This window comes from Nelumbo lutea, chromosome 2 (assembly GCF_056320005.1).
Source record: "Nelumbo lutea isolate HS-2025 chromosome 2, American lotus-T2T, whole genome shotgun sequence".
In the NCBI taxonomy this organism is placed as follows: Eukaryota; Viridiplantae; Streptophyta; class Magnoliopsida; order Proteales; family Nelumbonaceae; genus Nelumbo; species Nelumbo lutea.
The window spans coordinates 111,783,881-111,800,863 of NC_142685.1; the positions used below are offsets into that span (position 1 = coordinate 111,783,881).

General features: G+C 39.0%; 1 protein-coding gene across 1 annotated transcript; it reads left to right on the plus strand.

Moving 5' to 3' along the window:
* Window positions 1–1,025: 1,025 nt before the first annotated feature.
* On the plus strand, window positions 1,026–16,045 carry LOC148872821 (uncharacterized). Its single transcript, XM_088973646.1, has 8 exons — window positions 1,026–1,761; window positions 2,330–2,701; window positions 2,797–3,056; window positions 4,231–4,372; window positions 5,353–5,724; window positions 5,849–5,980; window positions 13,085–13,213; window positions 13,307–16,045. Exons 1-8 carry the CDS (start codon window positions 1,615–1,617, stop codon window positions 15,728–15,730), a joined length of 3,978 nt encoding a protein of 1,325 aa, XP_088829772.1. The 5' UTR covers window positions 1,026–1,614; the 3' UTR covers window positions 15,731–16,045.
* Window positions 16,046–16,983: the final 938 nt, after the last annotated feature.

Here is a 16,983-nt window from a genome sequence, read left to right on the forward strand (position 1 = left end):
CACGAGAGAAACATTGGCAGCGCCTGACGCCGTGCTCCACTTTACTACTCGTAGAGGGTAAAATTGTCATTCAAGTTTCTTCACTCGCGGCCCGTTCACCGCTGCTTCGTGTAGCGTATAGTCAGGTCTGCGCTGTGGTTACTCCTTAACCGTGGGATTGGCATCAGAGGCCAAATCGCCCTCGTACAAGTTCAAGATTGAGTGGGACCCCACACAGATGTTAGAATTTAGAAAGTAAAGAAACAGCCTTACGTGCGAATGCCAGTGATTGAACCAAATTTATAGTAACAAAACTCATCTTTCGACAAAATGACAACAGTATGACTCAGAATAAAGACACTTTCTCGTCCACCGTCTTCATTCTTCAATTCCGTCCGAGCTGTTTTTGTTCTTATTTATTTATTTAGTTATTTTTATTGTCAATTTTCTATTTACGGGCTTCGATTCGATTTCAACTCGGAAACCTGTTTCTCAAACCGCAAATTATCGCGTCGTTTTCGTCTATTGGGTCGTTTCTTCTCGTTTTCTCCAGACAGTGGTAAAAGGTCGCTTCCATATTACTGGTACTATGGTTATATGGTATTATCAACGTACCACAAGGATCTAATCCATTGCTCTGTGCTATCATGACGTTATCAAATATGCGTCGAATCCATCTCGTTATCTCAAGATGGGGCCCATTAAAGATTACTCATCACCCAATCTATCATGTACATGTAATATGACGGGCCCACTGTTTTAGTGGCTCTGATGATGGCTATGCTTGACAGAAAAACAACATACGCGTGTCAGAGAGACGGTACACGAGCGCGTCGCGAAAAACACACCGACACGGCGTCATATGTAGCATAGAAGAAGATTTACTTTGGGCGCAGCCTAGTGATATTGAAACTGAAGTGGGTAACCACCGGCTTTGTTGCCCGCGCGCGCACGTTAGACTGAAGTCTCTCCATCTTATTTTGAAACTGAAAAAATCACTACTCGCTAGTGGTTTTATCGTAACACAGCCTGAGAAATACTAATCTATTCGGGGGGCTTTGTTCCTCGTTCTTCTTCCATTCACAATCATACCTAATGATAACCGTATATATTGTGCCTTCGTGCGTATTATCTTTTTTGACCCTGTGATATATAAGAATTACACAAGTTTAATAAAACGACCGTCTCCTGCTCTCTCTCTCTCTCTCTCTTTAGCTTTTAACCACGATAAGAGTCTCTCTCTCTCCATCCCTCTCCCCCGGTATGATACAAATACACAAAGCACCAAATCTCATCAACAAAAAGACGCCTCTGTCGCCTCCCTTTTTTCCTTCAATATTTCCCCTAAATTTCATTTCTTCTTGATCGCCCGGGACTCCGATCTGACAAACTCGCTGGATTTTGATCACAAAGCAATCGGATTCAGCTCAGGATCGATTCGTTTCAATCTGGAATAATTGGATTCCGATCTCCCAACGTTCTATCGGCGTTCGCGCGTTGAATCGCGCATTGTTGCATTGTATCCGCATGGCCTGTTGGTCCATCGATTGGTTTTCGATCTGTATCGGGCGGTGAACCCGGTGGAGCTGAAAGAAGCATGGGAGGATCGAGAACTAGATCTTCCAGAGCCTGAAGATGCCCGGACTAGCGCAGAGAAATGCTCAATTCAGCAATGCTTCGTCTTCGTTGTATTCGTCGTCGTCGTGCTCCACCGGATCGATATCGAAGAACGGAATCTGGTCGAAGCATCGCGACGACGTAACCTTCGATCAGCTTCAGAAGGTCTTAGATTTTGCACCCTTTTTTTTTTTAATTCTCAGTAGTTGTTTTAACTTGAATCCTAGTAAATTATAGTAATCTATTGGTTTCTGTACGAAACAAGGTGGAACAACCAGGGCTTCGATTGGATACCGAACTTCAAATGATAGGTTGAGAGTGTTCTCAGAGTGCTAGGTCTAATGACGAGTGCAGTTAATTTGTTTTTTCTGTATTTGATTCTCCGAATCCGTTGCAGTAATATGTACTTTTTATAATCTTATGCACTTCCCGGCCGCATTGTAGTGATTTATAACGGATGTGGCGGGATAACAGCATTACTGTCCTCGAATGCCTTGGCCATTATCAATTAATTCTTTGTTTTGATTCTGCTTATATTGATGTCTCAAATATACTACTACAGTTTGGATTCGAAGTGGAGAATCTGCGATGATTAGTTTTAGAGCTAATGCAGGGTTGATTAGATAAGCTGCCCTTTTGTTCGTGACTTTATTTAATGGATAGCTGGTGGAAGAGATGATGTAGTTCTGAAGTGGACTATGCACTAACACTTTGTTCTCTGCTTGTGGTGTAGTTCTGGAGTGAGCTGCCCCCTCACGCTAGGCAGGAACTCCTGAGGATTGATAAACAGACACTCTTTGAACAAGCTCGTAAGAACCTTTACTGCTCTAGATGCAATGGTTTGCTGCTGGAAAGTTTTTCGCAGATTGTCATGTATGGGAAGTCTTTGCAGCAGGAAGGTGCAGACGGACACCTTCCCAGCAGCAGAGCAGGAACTTTGAAAATTCAGAATGATAGTGGATTGAATATTTCGCCTTTGAGCTGTCATGATGACTTCCAAGATCCTTCAGTTCATCCTTGGGGAGGTTTGGCTGCAACTCGGGATGGAATGCTAACACTTTTGGACTGCTTTATAGAGGCAAAATCACTCAAGCCACTTCAAAATGTCAGTCTAATGATTCCTCATAATCTGATAAGATCCCAGTTTTCTCCCCAGACTTGCTCTTTTATGTAGTTTTGACATTTTATCAATTGTTTCAGGTTTTTGATAGTGCACGTGCCAGAGAACGGGAGCGGGAATTGCTTTACCCTGATGCCTGTGGTGGGGGAGGTAGGGGGTGGATAAGCCAAGGGGTTGCTAATTATGGCAGGGGGCATGGAACTAGAGAAACATGTGCTTTGCATACAGCCAGACTTTCTTGTGACACGCTGGTAGATTTCTGGTCAGCACTTGGAGATGAGACTCGTCAATCTCTTCTACAAATGAAAGAAGAGGATTTTATTGAGAGGCTCATGTATAGGTATGTTTTGATCTGTAAATTTCTAGTGCTTACCATCTAGTTTTCAGAACCATTACAAGTAGTTGGCACAAGAAAGTACTTGATAGTTTGAGCCTTTGAGGCTCTAATGCTGATGGCCCAAGGGTGACAGCAATAGGAAAGTGAGAATAAATAGCTTGAAAGACTAACCATTTTCAGTATTTGCATTGGAAAATGTTTAGAGACAACTCGAAAATTCTTCTGTATTATTATGAATGAATATTTTGATAATGAGCCTGGAAAAGCGAAACCTGGAGGACATTGAGCATATATGGTGGTTCATATGAATTGTGAATACCCAGCATCAGGAAAATTGTTATAGCCAACAGTTAGTAGTTTATGTGGAGGACTTGTTCTCAATGGAACAATGTTCACTTTGTTGGAAAATGTACGAGTTGAGAAGCAAATTATGAATTTATGAAGTTTTTTCCTTTTCATTTGGTATTTGGTTGATTTAGCTTGTGTTGTTTGTATCTTATGGACAATATAGTTATTTGTTATTTGTACTACATATTTATGGGATTTTATATTTTTCTTCTTCTACTTATAAAATGCTGTTATTGATCCAAAAGATATTTCTGTTCTTTTTATTATAAGGAAAAAAGAATAAGGCACTTTAATATGGTACTGTATTTAAATCCATCTCAACCTTCTCCATTCCTATGTAATTTTGTTTTCTAGAATCTTTAGGAGAAGCAGAAATGATTTGTCAAGTCACTTCTAGAAGGTTCTCTTGAGTTAATGGCCAACATGTTAGGCATGACTTAGACAGTGATACGTACTACAGAGTATTTTGTGGACCTTCCTAAGAGAAGTTATGTAAATGTGAAGTTTTTAAAAATTTGTCTAAATGGAGCAAAGATTAATGGAAACTTATCTTTTTTCCAGTATGAAGATAACTAAAAACAAACCTTTGTCTACACAGTGCTGCTAATAACCAACTTGTGAGTTCTTCTAGTGATCAGTTAAATATTTGCAATGTATGTCCTTAGCTATTGCACTGCAAGACCAACTGATGTTCATGTAATGCATTATATCATGTTATCACTTTTAACAGTCTTATAAACTTCTTTTTCCCAAAAAAGAAAAAAAAAAAAAAACAGTTTTAAGAAGGAATGATAGCAAGAGGTTTGATAGCAAGAGGTTCATGCCACAGGTTTGATAGCAAGAGGTTTTGCAGAGATTGCAGAAGGAATGTTATTCGCGAATTCAAAGAGCTGAAGGAGCTGAAGCGCATGAGGAGGGAACCTCGCTGCACCAGTTGGTTTTGTGTTGCAGATACAGCTTTCCAATATGAGGTGCATTTTCCTCTATTTTTGTTAGACATACTTCATCTATCTACATTGTCCCTTTGTGGTTTGTTGTCATGATGTGGCTTGGCATATTCAGGTGACATTTGTTTTTTTTCTTATCAGAAACAATAACTTTCATTAGAGATAAATTAACCTGAAATACAGAATTCAACCCTTATTATAAAAGGTTGATCCAATAAACATCAAACATTACAGCACTGCCCAAAAAAGACTCTCCCTTGCAGTCCCTTGTTTTTCTAGGGCGTCAGCAAAACCATTTGCTGATCTCCTTACCCACTTGAACCAAACACCCACCTCCCTTGTTATGCTAAGAATTTCCCTTATCAGCTGTCTATATTGCCAAATTCCCAGCTTCCCTGATTGCATCCACCCAATTACCAACTTGGAGTCTCCCTCTATCTCAATCTGCTGTAACCCCAACTGTTTGGCCAGTTTTACACCTTGATGTAGTGCCAAGATTTCCGCTCTTAAGGAATCTCCAACTCCTATTGGACCTGAAAACAAAACCATTATCTTGCCTTCATTATCTCTGAAAACACCTCCTATACCAAATGGGCCTGGATTACCTATAGAGCTTCCATCAAAGTTCAGTTTCACCCTTTGTTGTGCCAGTGGGGACCAAACTTTCTGTATCATAGCTTTGGAAGTAGTAGTAGTAGATGCCACAATACCCCAACTTCTATAAATGTCTTCAACTGAGAAATCCTTAAAAAGATCACAGGATTTCAACCAATGGATAACCTTAGTAGTTATTCCTTCCACAACCTCATTCCTTGGGTCTACATCAAGTGACATTTGTTTTTCTAAATTGTCTATAGTATATAATCATAAAGTTAGAATGTGTGAGTGGCCAAAAAAACATGACTGCTTGAGCTAAGTAAGGGGATGATGATTTTTCTATGAAAGAATATGTCAAGACTTCTATTTTTGTTCTAAGACCTGAAATCATGCTCTACTCTTTCCAGGTATCTGATGATTCAGTCCATGCTGATTGGCACCTGTCCTTCACAGAAAATGTTGGAACATACCATCACTTTGAATGGGCTCTTGGAACAGGAGAAGGAAAATCTGACATTCTAGAGTTTGAGGATGTTGGCATGAATGGAAGTGTCCAAGCAAATGGCCTTGACCTTGGTGGTTTGAGTGCATGCTTTATAACATTAAGGGCTTGGAAGCTAGATGGTCGTTGCACTGAACTTTCTGTTAAAGCCCATGCGTTGAAGGGTAAGCCATGTGTCCATCAGAGGCTTGTCGTTGGAGATGGACTTGTTACAATAACAAAAGGGGAAAGTATCAGAAGGTTTTTTGAGCATGCTGAAGAAACAGAGGAAGAAGAGGTAGTGAAGAACTTAAACCTGTTTACTATTATTTTTACTGGCAGTTCAATTGTTTGTACTGCATTCCTTCAGCAAAATATGTAAGATGCTTCCTTTGGTGCTTTGTGGCCGTATGCACTTGCAGGATGATGATTCCATGGACAAGGATGGAAATGAGGTGGATGGAGAAGGCTCACGTCCCCAAAAGCATGCGAAGAGTCCTGAACTTGCTCGAGAATTTCTTCTAGATGCTGCTACTGTTATTTTCAAGGAACAGGTATGTTCCAGTCAGCTGGTTATTGCCATATTTGGGCGTAATTGATCTGTTTCCTGTCTAAGAAGAAATTTATATGATTTTTATATAACTCTTTACACTGAAAATATGAAATGCTTAGAAATATGGCCCCATCTATCATAAAATCAGGCAGAACATGAATGTGAATCAGAAAACATCTCTATAACTTGCATTACAAGGTCATGACACAATATTCTCAGTTGATAATGGGTTCTGGTCTTTGTTTTCTAGGGAGATCATAAAGCAAGCTTTTGAATGGGCTTGTGGGAGATAATGCAAAAGGATTTGAAAATTGAAACTAAGATTGCATTGAAGTGGTTAAAATTTCCAATCAAATAAAAATTATTACTGGTTCTGTTGTACGGATGCAACTTTAGAGAGAATCATTACTGGGGAAACTATTTTTTTTTTCTTTCTCCCGTTGAGCATGATCCTCCAAAAGATTAGTTGTGATGCAGAAGCTCTAGAGGGGATCAGGAACCACCATGGGGATATATCAAGTCAAGTTTGTGAAGTTTCTAGGTTACTGATTTCTGATTATAGGTCATTCCTTTCCATCCAAAATTTTGTATATATATAGACCTTTGGGGTAATTAGACTAAACCTAAGAGTAAGATTTCTAAACTAGGCATGACACTTAACTTATTCAATTTTGTACTTGACTCCAACCAATACATGATTTTTTTTTTCAAAATTCAATTTCCTCAGTTCTTATCTAGTATTTAGCAAGTTTTTTAGAATGTCTTCTGATGTTTTACTGCAAGAACTACTCTAACTGAATGGTAAAGCGTAGTAGTTTAATCCTGCTGGAGTTCAGAAGCCAGGTACAGGAAACTGGGCACAAGGAAATGGCTAGAAATGGGACCTTGTATAAGGAGGCAGCCAGAATTCAGTCTGGCTTATGGAAAAGAGGGAGGGTACTTTTAAAGATAGGAAAAACTTTTTTCATAGTCATAGAGGATATCAAGGTTATGGCTTGGAAGGAGTTTCAAGTCTGTATCATTGGCCACTTTGAAGGCAACCCAACTCATAAATGGTGGAACAATGGGCAATCAAGGAATGTGGAGCAGCTGTGGGGTGATGGTGAAAAATGAATTCATCACCTGTTCCTGTTCAACCTGTGATTTGCAAAGGAGCCCAAAGAAGCCCAATCCCACCTATGCTCAGGGTCTATTTTCTAAACCTCCTGTTTCTAAATATCTAATGCAGTTGTTATAAACCAAATTTTGCATTTAATCCTTCACTAGTTTGATCAATTAATATTATGTCATCACCAAACATTGGGCAGCATAGGACCTCCTCTTGCATATTTTCAGTCAATTCATCTATGACTGGTGCATATAAATAAACTTGGTGAAGACCCATTGTAACTAGTGAATTGGATCAGATTGCAACCCTGGTTCAATTGGGTTCTTAGGACTGGATCAGTGTGAGTTATGAACTTGGAAAATAACAAGAGCACCTAGGTTTTTACTTGGACCTACCTATTTTCCCACCCCTTTCTTGCTGAAACCCTTCTTCTATTGGCTGTTAAACCATGTATCCAATGGTTTGGATGACCTGGTTACGTTGGAAGCCACATGTCATTCCTTTGCCATCCAATTCACCCTGCACGATCCAAGATCACTAGCTTTATTTTCTCTCTGAAGGTTGAACAACTTATCCTGGTCCATTAAAATTTGAAATTAAAAAAAAAAAAAAAGAAAGAAAAAAAGCCTCCCAAGGCAAGTTCATCACACCAATTTGCCCGTGTTAAATGTCATGATTTAGCTTCTGGCATCTTCCCTGACCTTGATCTCAGCCTTTTGCCTCATTTCGCATGTTCCACCATATGGGGGCAACTGTTCTTCCCCTTACCTGGGTAATTGTTCCCTTCTCTGGCTCCAACTACCTATGATGATTTTCTTAGCAAAAATATGCCCTCAAGGAATTGTACTATGATATCTGATGCTATACTGTCATAAGTTTCCACCATCAGATCTGACATCTCCTCAACCCCAAACTCCAATAGAACTGAAGATACATATGATAGACACTCCAGCCAAATGTTTTTTATGAGTAAGTGTAGGCCTTTATTAATTATAATAAAGGAATGAATTATGTACCATATGCCAAATGTTGATCGAATGCAGAGTGTCACTTACTGCAATGTTCACCATTAAAGGTATTAACCCTTGCCATCTGATCTTTATCCTCACCCTTTTGCATGTCACAAGTTCAGGAATTCACATTTTGAGCCATGATGATACTCCCCACAGTAATAACATCAATTATAGTCTGGCTCCATAGGAAAAGGTAGACAATAGGTGGAGATTGATCTTTTCTGTCTGGATCATTTTGTTAGCACCCAATGCATGTGCTCCATCAGTCCAACAAAGCCTTTTCAATATTGGAAAAAAAAGGCCCTCCAAATATACTGCCATAAGCTTCTACCATCAGATCCTTGGGCATCATCATCTCCCAAAACTCCATTGGAACTAAAGATACATATGGCAGAAATTCCAGTGAAATGTTAATCAAATACATAGTTCAACTAAATGCAATGTTCACCATGAAAAGCACTATCCCCTTGCCATCCGATCTTCATCTCACCCATTCACATCTTGCAAGTTCAGGAATTAGCATTTTGAGCCAAGATGAAACCCTCCACAATAAACCTAAGTACTTAAATAGTAATCTGGCTCTAGATGAAGGTAGAAAATAGACCCTGAGCATAGGTGGGATTGGGCTTCTTTGTCCGGATCATTTCATTAGCATCCAATGAATGTGCTCCACCAGTTGCTCCAATGTTTGGTGATGACATAATATTAATTGATCAAACTAGTGAAGGATTAAATGCAAATTTTGGTTTATAACAACTGCATTAGATATTTAGAAACAGGAGGTTTTAAAATAAATAGATATATACAATTTAAATTTAATAAGAACAGGAGTGCAAACCAGGGTACACTTAGGATTGAAGTCCAAGAGATGACTCCACGTGACCTCTTTCTTTACCTTGGTTCAGTAATTCACAACGATGAAGGGATTGAAGAGGATGTCACCCATAGAATTAGAGCAGGATGTGCAAAATGCAGGGTTGCATCTGAAGTCTTATGTGATAAGTGAATACCACCTTAAAAGGAAAATTCTATAAAACAGTTGTAAGTTCAATATGGTGTATGGAGCGGAGTGTTGGACAGTTAAGGAACAACATGTCCAAAAAATGAGTATGACAGAAATGCAAATGCTTAGATGGATGAGTAGTAAAAGTAGAAAGGACAGGGTTAGAAATGAAGTCATATGAAGGAACCTAGGAGTAGCTCCATAGGTGATAAAATGAGAGAAAGAAGATTGAGATGGTTAGTCACATGGAGCTCTTCAGAAGTGTTTCTACTGGTGACATACTAAGGAATCAGAGAGAAGTGGCACTTTTAGAAACCAATAGAGAAAGTATAAGAATGGAGTGAAAACCACCAGGATTAAATAAGTTAAAGCTAAACTTTGACAGCAACTCCTTTGGTAATTTGGGGAGAACAGGAAGAGGGGGAGTTTTTCCCAATCATAAGGGAGTAGAAGTGGCACTGTTTTCAGAACCAATCAGGTTTGGTGACTCAATTCAGGCTAAATTTCAGGCTCTCTTTCAAGGATCGAAAGTTGTCGAGTAGTTAGGATCAAGAGAGCTGGAAATTGAAGGGGATTCACTACTGGTCATAACATGGGCAAAGCAAATTGACTCAGCACCTTGGAAACTCAGATTTATCTTCAGACAAATTGACCTACTTGCAAAAAATATAATTCTAGTTTTGGATGGATACAAAGGGAGGCAAATGGGTTGGCGGATCCGCGGTTATGTTAGCAAAGGAAGGTGTTGATAGACGCACTTTATTTTGGGCAATCGTGTAATCTATGGTATCCTGGGTTACATATATGATGGTTGCTCACATGCATAGAAGACCATCTATAGCACCTATTAGAGAAAGTGATATGTTACGAGATGGAGCTAGAAGAGTTAGGGGCAAACCAACAATGACTTGGGTGGATTTAATATGAAATCATTTGTGTACCCATAAATTAATGATGGATATGTCACTGAACAGAATGGAATGGCAGAACAGGATTCATATAGCCGACCCCATATAGTTTGGACAACTTTCCAACCTGGAAAGATTGACACTCAGATGGCAATAGTGAGATTGCCATCCATAGATCTTAGGTTTAGCCATCCTCTGGATTCTTTTGAGGTACTCATTGGAGAAGATTTTCATGTCAACCTTGTTATGAGTCCATGTTAAAGATTGAAATATCTAGTTGAAATGTCTTTGTTTCAAGTACTTGTCGTAAATTGGTTAAGAAAAAGAAGGTTGAATGTTGAAGTTAGAATCTACATCATGAAGGGAGTTAAACAAGGCTTACATTTTGGTCAAATAATGAAAATCTAGGCCTTGTCTATAAAGGAAAGTGGGAAATCTTCAAGTTACTCCATATTGTAGTGTTCTTAATACAGAATAGGATGAAATACGCGATTGAGGCCCTTTTTTTGTCAATAACTACAATCATTTTTTTTAGTACAAATAGAAAAATCCAGCATTCCATTGGTTTTGGAATGAAGGAAACACATCACAGAAATGGCCAGAGGCTGGCATACAAATACTTCTAAAATAAAATCATTTTTTTTACAACCCGGGGCATGGTGCCCCCACCCTCCACTCCTACCCCCAACTATTTTTTTAATCAGCCCTGCCCGGCCTAAGGAATCAGCGAGTTTATTGGAAAACCTAGGAGAACAAGCAGTTTATATTAGATACTAATGTTCTTGCTGCTCCAGTCAAGTGCCTTAGGTCAAGGACCATATTAAACCTGACAATCATCAAATCAACCCATGCTGCTACGAAGGCCAACTTTGATGTTTGAATCAATGCAAAGGGCTCTGCCTTCATGGAGATCCCTTCATTAGCAGAGCCAAAACCCTACTATCCTAATTTCTGAACACTCCTACAACGACTGATGGGCCTGGCTTACCAAGATGGCAGGCAACAGCCATCAAAGTTCATTTTATTTGTCGCATTGCATATGGCAATAATATTTGAGCTACCTGCTGTCACAGTTAGCTCAACCCCCGGGCATAGAATCATTGAAAATCTCTCTAAGTTCCTCCCTTTTCAACATGCATTGGGCCACTCCTACTAGGATTAGATCAATGATGATATCAAACTCAATTCCTTGTTTTTCAATATTCTAGAGTTTCTCCCACACCATGTAATTGAGGTCTTTACTGCCCATTGTCATCCAGTGTGAAGTCTTGCATTGCTGTGATGCAATTTGTTATGCCTGTTCATTATGTTTTTCAGATTGCGGGAAAGAGTTAATACCATTATGAACTTAGAAAATCAGTAGTGTCTCATGTATTTTCATTTTAGTTAGGCCTATTCATCTAATGGGGAATTGATTATAGCTGGAATCCATCAAAGGAATAAATAAATAAATTAGAGAAACCGAGAAAGAAGGGGGAAACTTTGATGCCAATAGACATATGCATGTTACCGATAGAAAAATGTATACATATGCATGCTATTAGATGGGGTTTCCATGTAACAAGGTGAGAGTAGGAGAAGTCACCAAAGTTCCAAGTTGCATTTAATTAGCATTGTATACTTCTAACTAAATCTAATGCTACTTTCAGCATATTCTCTACTAGTAAATGTTTGGCTTTTTATTGGTCTGTCGGGGCATTCTTTTGCAAGTATAGGTAACTTTTTGGAATGCTTTTACAGCGTTAGTAGATAATATTAATTAATACCTTGCATTCCAAGTTTTCTGTGGTGAAGAATCTCCTGGACAAGAGAAAATGCTCATTTTTGTTCATGGTACTGCACCTTCATTGATGAATTAATGTCCATATTCCTTAGGATCACATTTTCAGCCATAATAACAGCCAGCTGTGAGCTTCATTTTCTAATGTTGTCTTGTCATATAAACTCAACTTTAGACAATATATGTTGTACTATTCAACTGGAACTGGTTAATAAATTCTCTGTAGCCTATTCCATTCTACTACTGTTAGGGGGCTGAAGAAGAGAGGGAAAATTCTATGGAGATGTGTAAGAGCAGCTGTATGTTGGACAGTTTGGGAGGAAAGGAACCAACGGACCTTTCATGGGAAAGAAAGAAATAAAGGTGTAATTACTGATCTAATTTCCATAAAGGTCCATAAGGGTGATTCAGTGGGCTAAGGGCACATTTTTGAAAACTATTCAGAAGGAGATATCATCAGGAAGTGGAAAGAAATGGCTTGGTCAGTTCCAAGGAAGAATGTATTTCACCCAGTTTGGTCCCTTCCAGCTTCAGGGTTCACTAAATTAAACTTTGATGGAAGCAGCAAAGGAAATCCAGTTCTGTCGGGTATAGGGGAGCTTTCAGGGATGATGGAGGTCAAATTATCGCACTGTATTCGGGTCTTATTGACTGGGGGAACTCTCTTAGAGCTGAAATATTGGCTGTTATGGAAGGATTAAAAAGAGCTCGAGAATTAAATATTAGAAACCTGATAGTGGAGGGTGATTCTAAATTGACTATCAACTGGTTAATGAAAGATGATTCTAGCTTGTTGAAGTTTCTGAATGTAAAGAAGAAAATTAGATATCTCATACAAAATATGGAAGTCAAATTTCAGTGGACTAAGAGGTGCGCCAATTCCTTGGCAGATGCATTAGCTAAACAAGGGGTGGGAAGGAGATAATTTGTTCTGGGCAACATTGTAATCTGAAATGTTCTCTTGGGAGGGTTAAGAGTTTTTACCCCTCCCTTTGTATTTTTCTATATTAATATCTCTTAATAAAAGTATTTGTTATTTATATAAAAAAAAAATCTATGTAGCCTAGAACAGATATTAAGAATAAGTCTTTGTTGTGATGAAGAGTATGACAGTTGTGAGGGAACAATTCTTATGTGAGTTATTGTACTATGAAGCATGCTCTCCATGGCCTGTCCTCTTTTCCATCAAGAAGAAAGAAATATAATTAGCACACACTGCATAATCTCATATACCTTACTGCATATTTTTCCAAATGTGTGCATAACCTAATGCCAGTTATATGCTTTTTCCAGGTAGAAAAGGCTTTCAGAGAAGGAACAGCTCGCCAAAATGCACATAGTATATTTGTCTGTCTTGCGCTAAAATTGCTGGAAGAACGTGTTCATGTTGCATGCAAAGAAATTATCACTTTAGAAAAGCAGGTACTCAATGCTGTCAATTAATTATCAAGTTTCTTTCTAGTTTTGAGATGAGAGATATTAGTGACTTCCATGCCATTTGCTTATACACTACAGATCAAGCTTCTTGAGGAAGAAGAGAAAGAAAAGCGTGAGGAAGAAGAGCGAAAGGAGAGGAGAAGGACAAAAGAACGAGAGAAAAAGCTCAGAAGGAAAGAGAGATTAAAAGGGAAAGAAAAGGAAAGAGAAAAGAAATGTGATGAATCAAAGGAAATCCCAATTACTCTTGATGCTTCTATGGACGATTCACCCCCAAGTATTCATGACAAACCAAATAACACTGTCAATTCCGTGGATTCAGTCAGTGAAACTGGAGATGTTACATGCAGGCTTCCAGATATTCAAGATGAACAACTCCCTAATGCATCTACTATTTCCAATGTGCCAGACCCAAACAATGATAGTGTAAGGCACACATATAATGTTGCTGAAGGGAAGATCTTTCCAAAGGATGGGAATGGCTTGTTTGCAATTGAGCAATCAAAATCTTCTCGCCGGAAACTGAGATTCAGGAAAGATTTTCAAATTGATCCAGCTTCCAAATGGTGCGATAGACGCCGATCCTCAACTGTCTATGACAATAGGGTTCTGTTTGATGAATCTGAACGGAGATGTCATGGCACATATACAGAAACTTCTTCCGGGTGCATGAATGGAGTAGGCAGGCAAAGAAGCAATTCTGTTAAACCAAACACAAGAAATTCTAGTCCTAGGTTTGGTGAGAAATTTCACTGTTTCAAAATGCGTGATAGAAATGAATTCCATTTCTGCAGCTGTAATCAACATAGTGATTACAGAGCAAAAGATGCCTCTCATGTTTCTGTTATCAGATCTTGTAGGGAGAGCAAAACCATGAACAAGTCAGAATCTGCATCTGATTTGCCTAGGCCACGCAGTAACAAGTATAATCATGGATCTTCTATGTCTGATAGTTGTGGAAATCCCAAAAGCAAGGTTATCTCAGGAAGCATTCCTAGCAGAGATGTGTTTCATACCAAGAAAGTATGGGAGCCAATGGATGTGTGGAGAAGGTACTCCCACAGCAACTCAGATCCCGGTGTTACTCTGAATATATCTACTATCAAGGTCGATGAATGTGAAAATGATAAATGCAATCAAGATGAGACTGGATTGCAACAACCTGATAGCACTCTCAAGTCAACAGATGAGCTGCATCTTTATGAACATTCTGGAAATTCAGGAGATGTTGGTGATTCAGATAAATGCCAAGGTAACAAGGACACTAATGGGAAGGAATCCAAAAACTCCAGCCCAAGAGTGGAGGAGGGCTGCCAGAGTGCATATAGTTTGGAAACAATGGCCCCTTACTGTTCAAAGAATGCTGCTGCTGATGGAGTTGAATCATGTCCTATACTTTCTTCTTTTTCTAGAAATGGTACTTCTGATCCCTCAGTTAGCAGCACTTCCAGTTCAGAAAACTGCTCTTCATGCCTTAGTGAAGGTGATAGCAGTATAACCTCTTCAAGTACACAAAATGTAGAATCATCGTCAACATCAGATTCAGAAGATGTTAGCCAACAATCAGAAGGAAGAGATGCTTCAACATGTGATGACAATGGTTTTCATAAATGCCAGGATGCTGGAGTAGATGACAAACAGAGTACAAATGGAGGCGAATCTATCAGAAGCAGGACAGATGTTGGGTCTCCATTAACAAACTCTGTCATAAGAAGCAATTTTACAGTGGACCTACAAATGAAATGTTCCCGTCCTCCCGATTCTGGTAGAATTACAATTGATATGGGTTCTCAGCAGCACAATGTGCTTCCACCAATGCATAATCAAAGCATACATTTGCCTGTGTTCCCAGCACCTTCTACCGTGAGTTACTACCATCAGAATCGAGCTTCTTGGCCTTCAGCTCCTGCAAATGGGCTAATGCCATTTCCCCAACCCAGTGGCTACATCTTCACTAGCCCTTTAGGGTATGGCCTATCAACGAACCAGCCTTCACACTTCTGCATGCAATACAGTGGTATACAACAGTTGAGAACTCCCTTGCTTAATGTGGCCCAACTTCCGGTCTATCAGCCTGTTAACAAAGTCAATGGCGTAACCTCAAAGGAGCAGAGCAAGAATGCTAAACTTGGTGGGGCACAGGATGCCGCCATTAGTGTAGCCGATACAGTGACAACTGAATGTCCCCTGGAGAAAATAGCACCAAGTGGTCAGACTCCAACAGCAACACCTTCACGTGGAGAAGATGGTCTTACTAGGACTGCTAAACTGTACAATGACAACAAAAACTTCTCATTATTCCATTTTGGTGGGCCTGTGGCAGTAGCAAATGGACATAATTTGAATCCAGGGCCCTTAAAAGAGGGAACAGTTGGGGATTTTTCATCGAATTCACCAGCAGATCCTGCTCTGGATGATCATACTTGCACCAAGAAAGAGACAACTGTTGAAGAATACAGTTTGTTTGCGGCAAGTAATGGGACAAGGTTTTCGTTCTTCTGATATACTATGGGAAGAACCAAGGTGGTTGTTAGAATTCCGTCCCTGTTCCTTTCTTTGGTTATGGAGTAAGCACTTGTAGTATTTCATTAGATAATAATCGTCTTTGAGAATTCCAATTTTAGCATGTATTCATCCTCAGTTGATTCTCATTCCAAAGTCTAAATGTGTCTTGTTTCTTTTTTATTTCTTCTAGAGGAAAAAAGAAAATTGCGAGTGGTACATTTTTTAAAGCCTTTCTGTTTGCTGATATTATATCTCTGCACACAGTTGTGTTTATAGATCTTCCTCTGGGAAGATAATTTTTGCTTGATTTCATTTTTGGCCTCCATTTGGGTTATCATTACTATTACTTATTATCTATTATACCATCACATCCTCTTCATCATCTAAGTTTTATCCCAACTATATGGGGTCTGATACATGAATCTGTTTTGCCATTCCATTTTGTTTAATGACATTCATCATATTTGTTACTACTGCCCATTTCTTTTTTGTCTACCCCTACCTTTTAGTTCTAGCGCCTTCAACTTATAACAAATCACCTCTTCTTACAGATCTTCCATATGGTCTTCTATTCATGTGATCAAACAATCTGGGTCTACTTTCTCTCCTTTTATCACCCATTCGAGTTATTATTATTTAGGCTCCTTCAAATAACTTTATTTCTAATCATGTCCTTATGGTTTTTCTATGCATCCATCTCAGTATACGGATTTCTGCCACACATTTTTTAGTTATGTTATTTCTTTACTTACCGCAATTTCATATAACTGGCTTCACGACTGATTTAGTGTTTTATATATTTTTTTAATCTAAGTGGCATTCACCCATTGCAAAAAAAAAAAAAAAAAAGGTTAACATTGAAGTGACACGAAAGCACTACCATTCCCTTGTGAGTTGCAACCCTGTTGCATGCTCATTGCCGGAAGTAAAAAAGCAGTTTGTGTGAATCTACATGTTGGGGCATTTCCATTTCCACATGTATAACACGCTGAGTCTAATAATAATAATCTACTCTCTGTTTGGGAAAAGTACATATACAAAAATGATCAGTATAAATACAAATATGCTTGATTCATGAAAATGCAAAATTGATTTAGTTTTGTGACTAGATCAGATGGTCGGACTGGAAAAACCAGGAACCGGTTAGGTGACCAGTTCCATTTTCCCTAAAAATTGGATTTTCCCTCAAAACCGTTGATTTTGGTCAGCGAACTGTTGAACCGGGCAATTAATCATTCGAACGGTTTTGA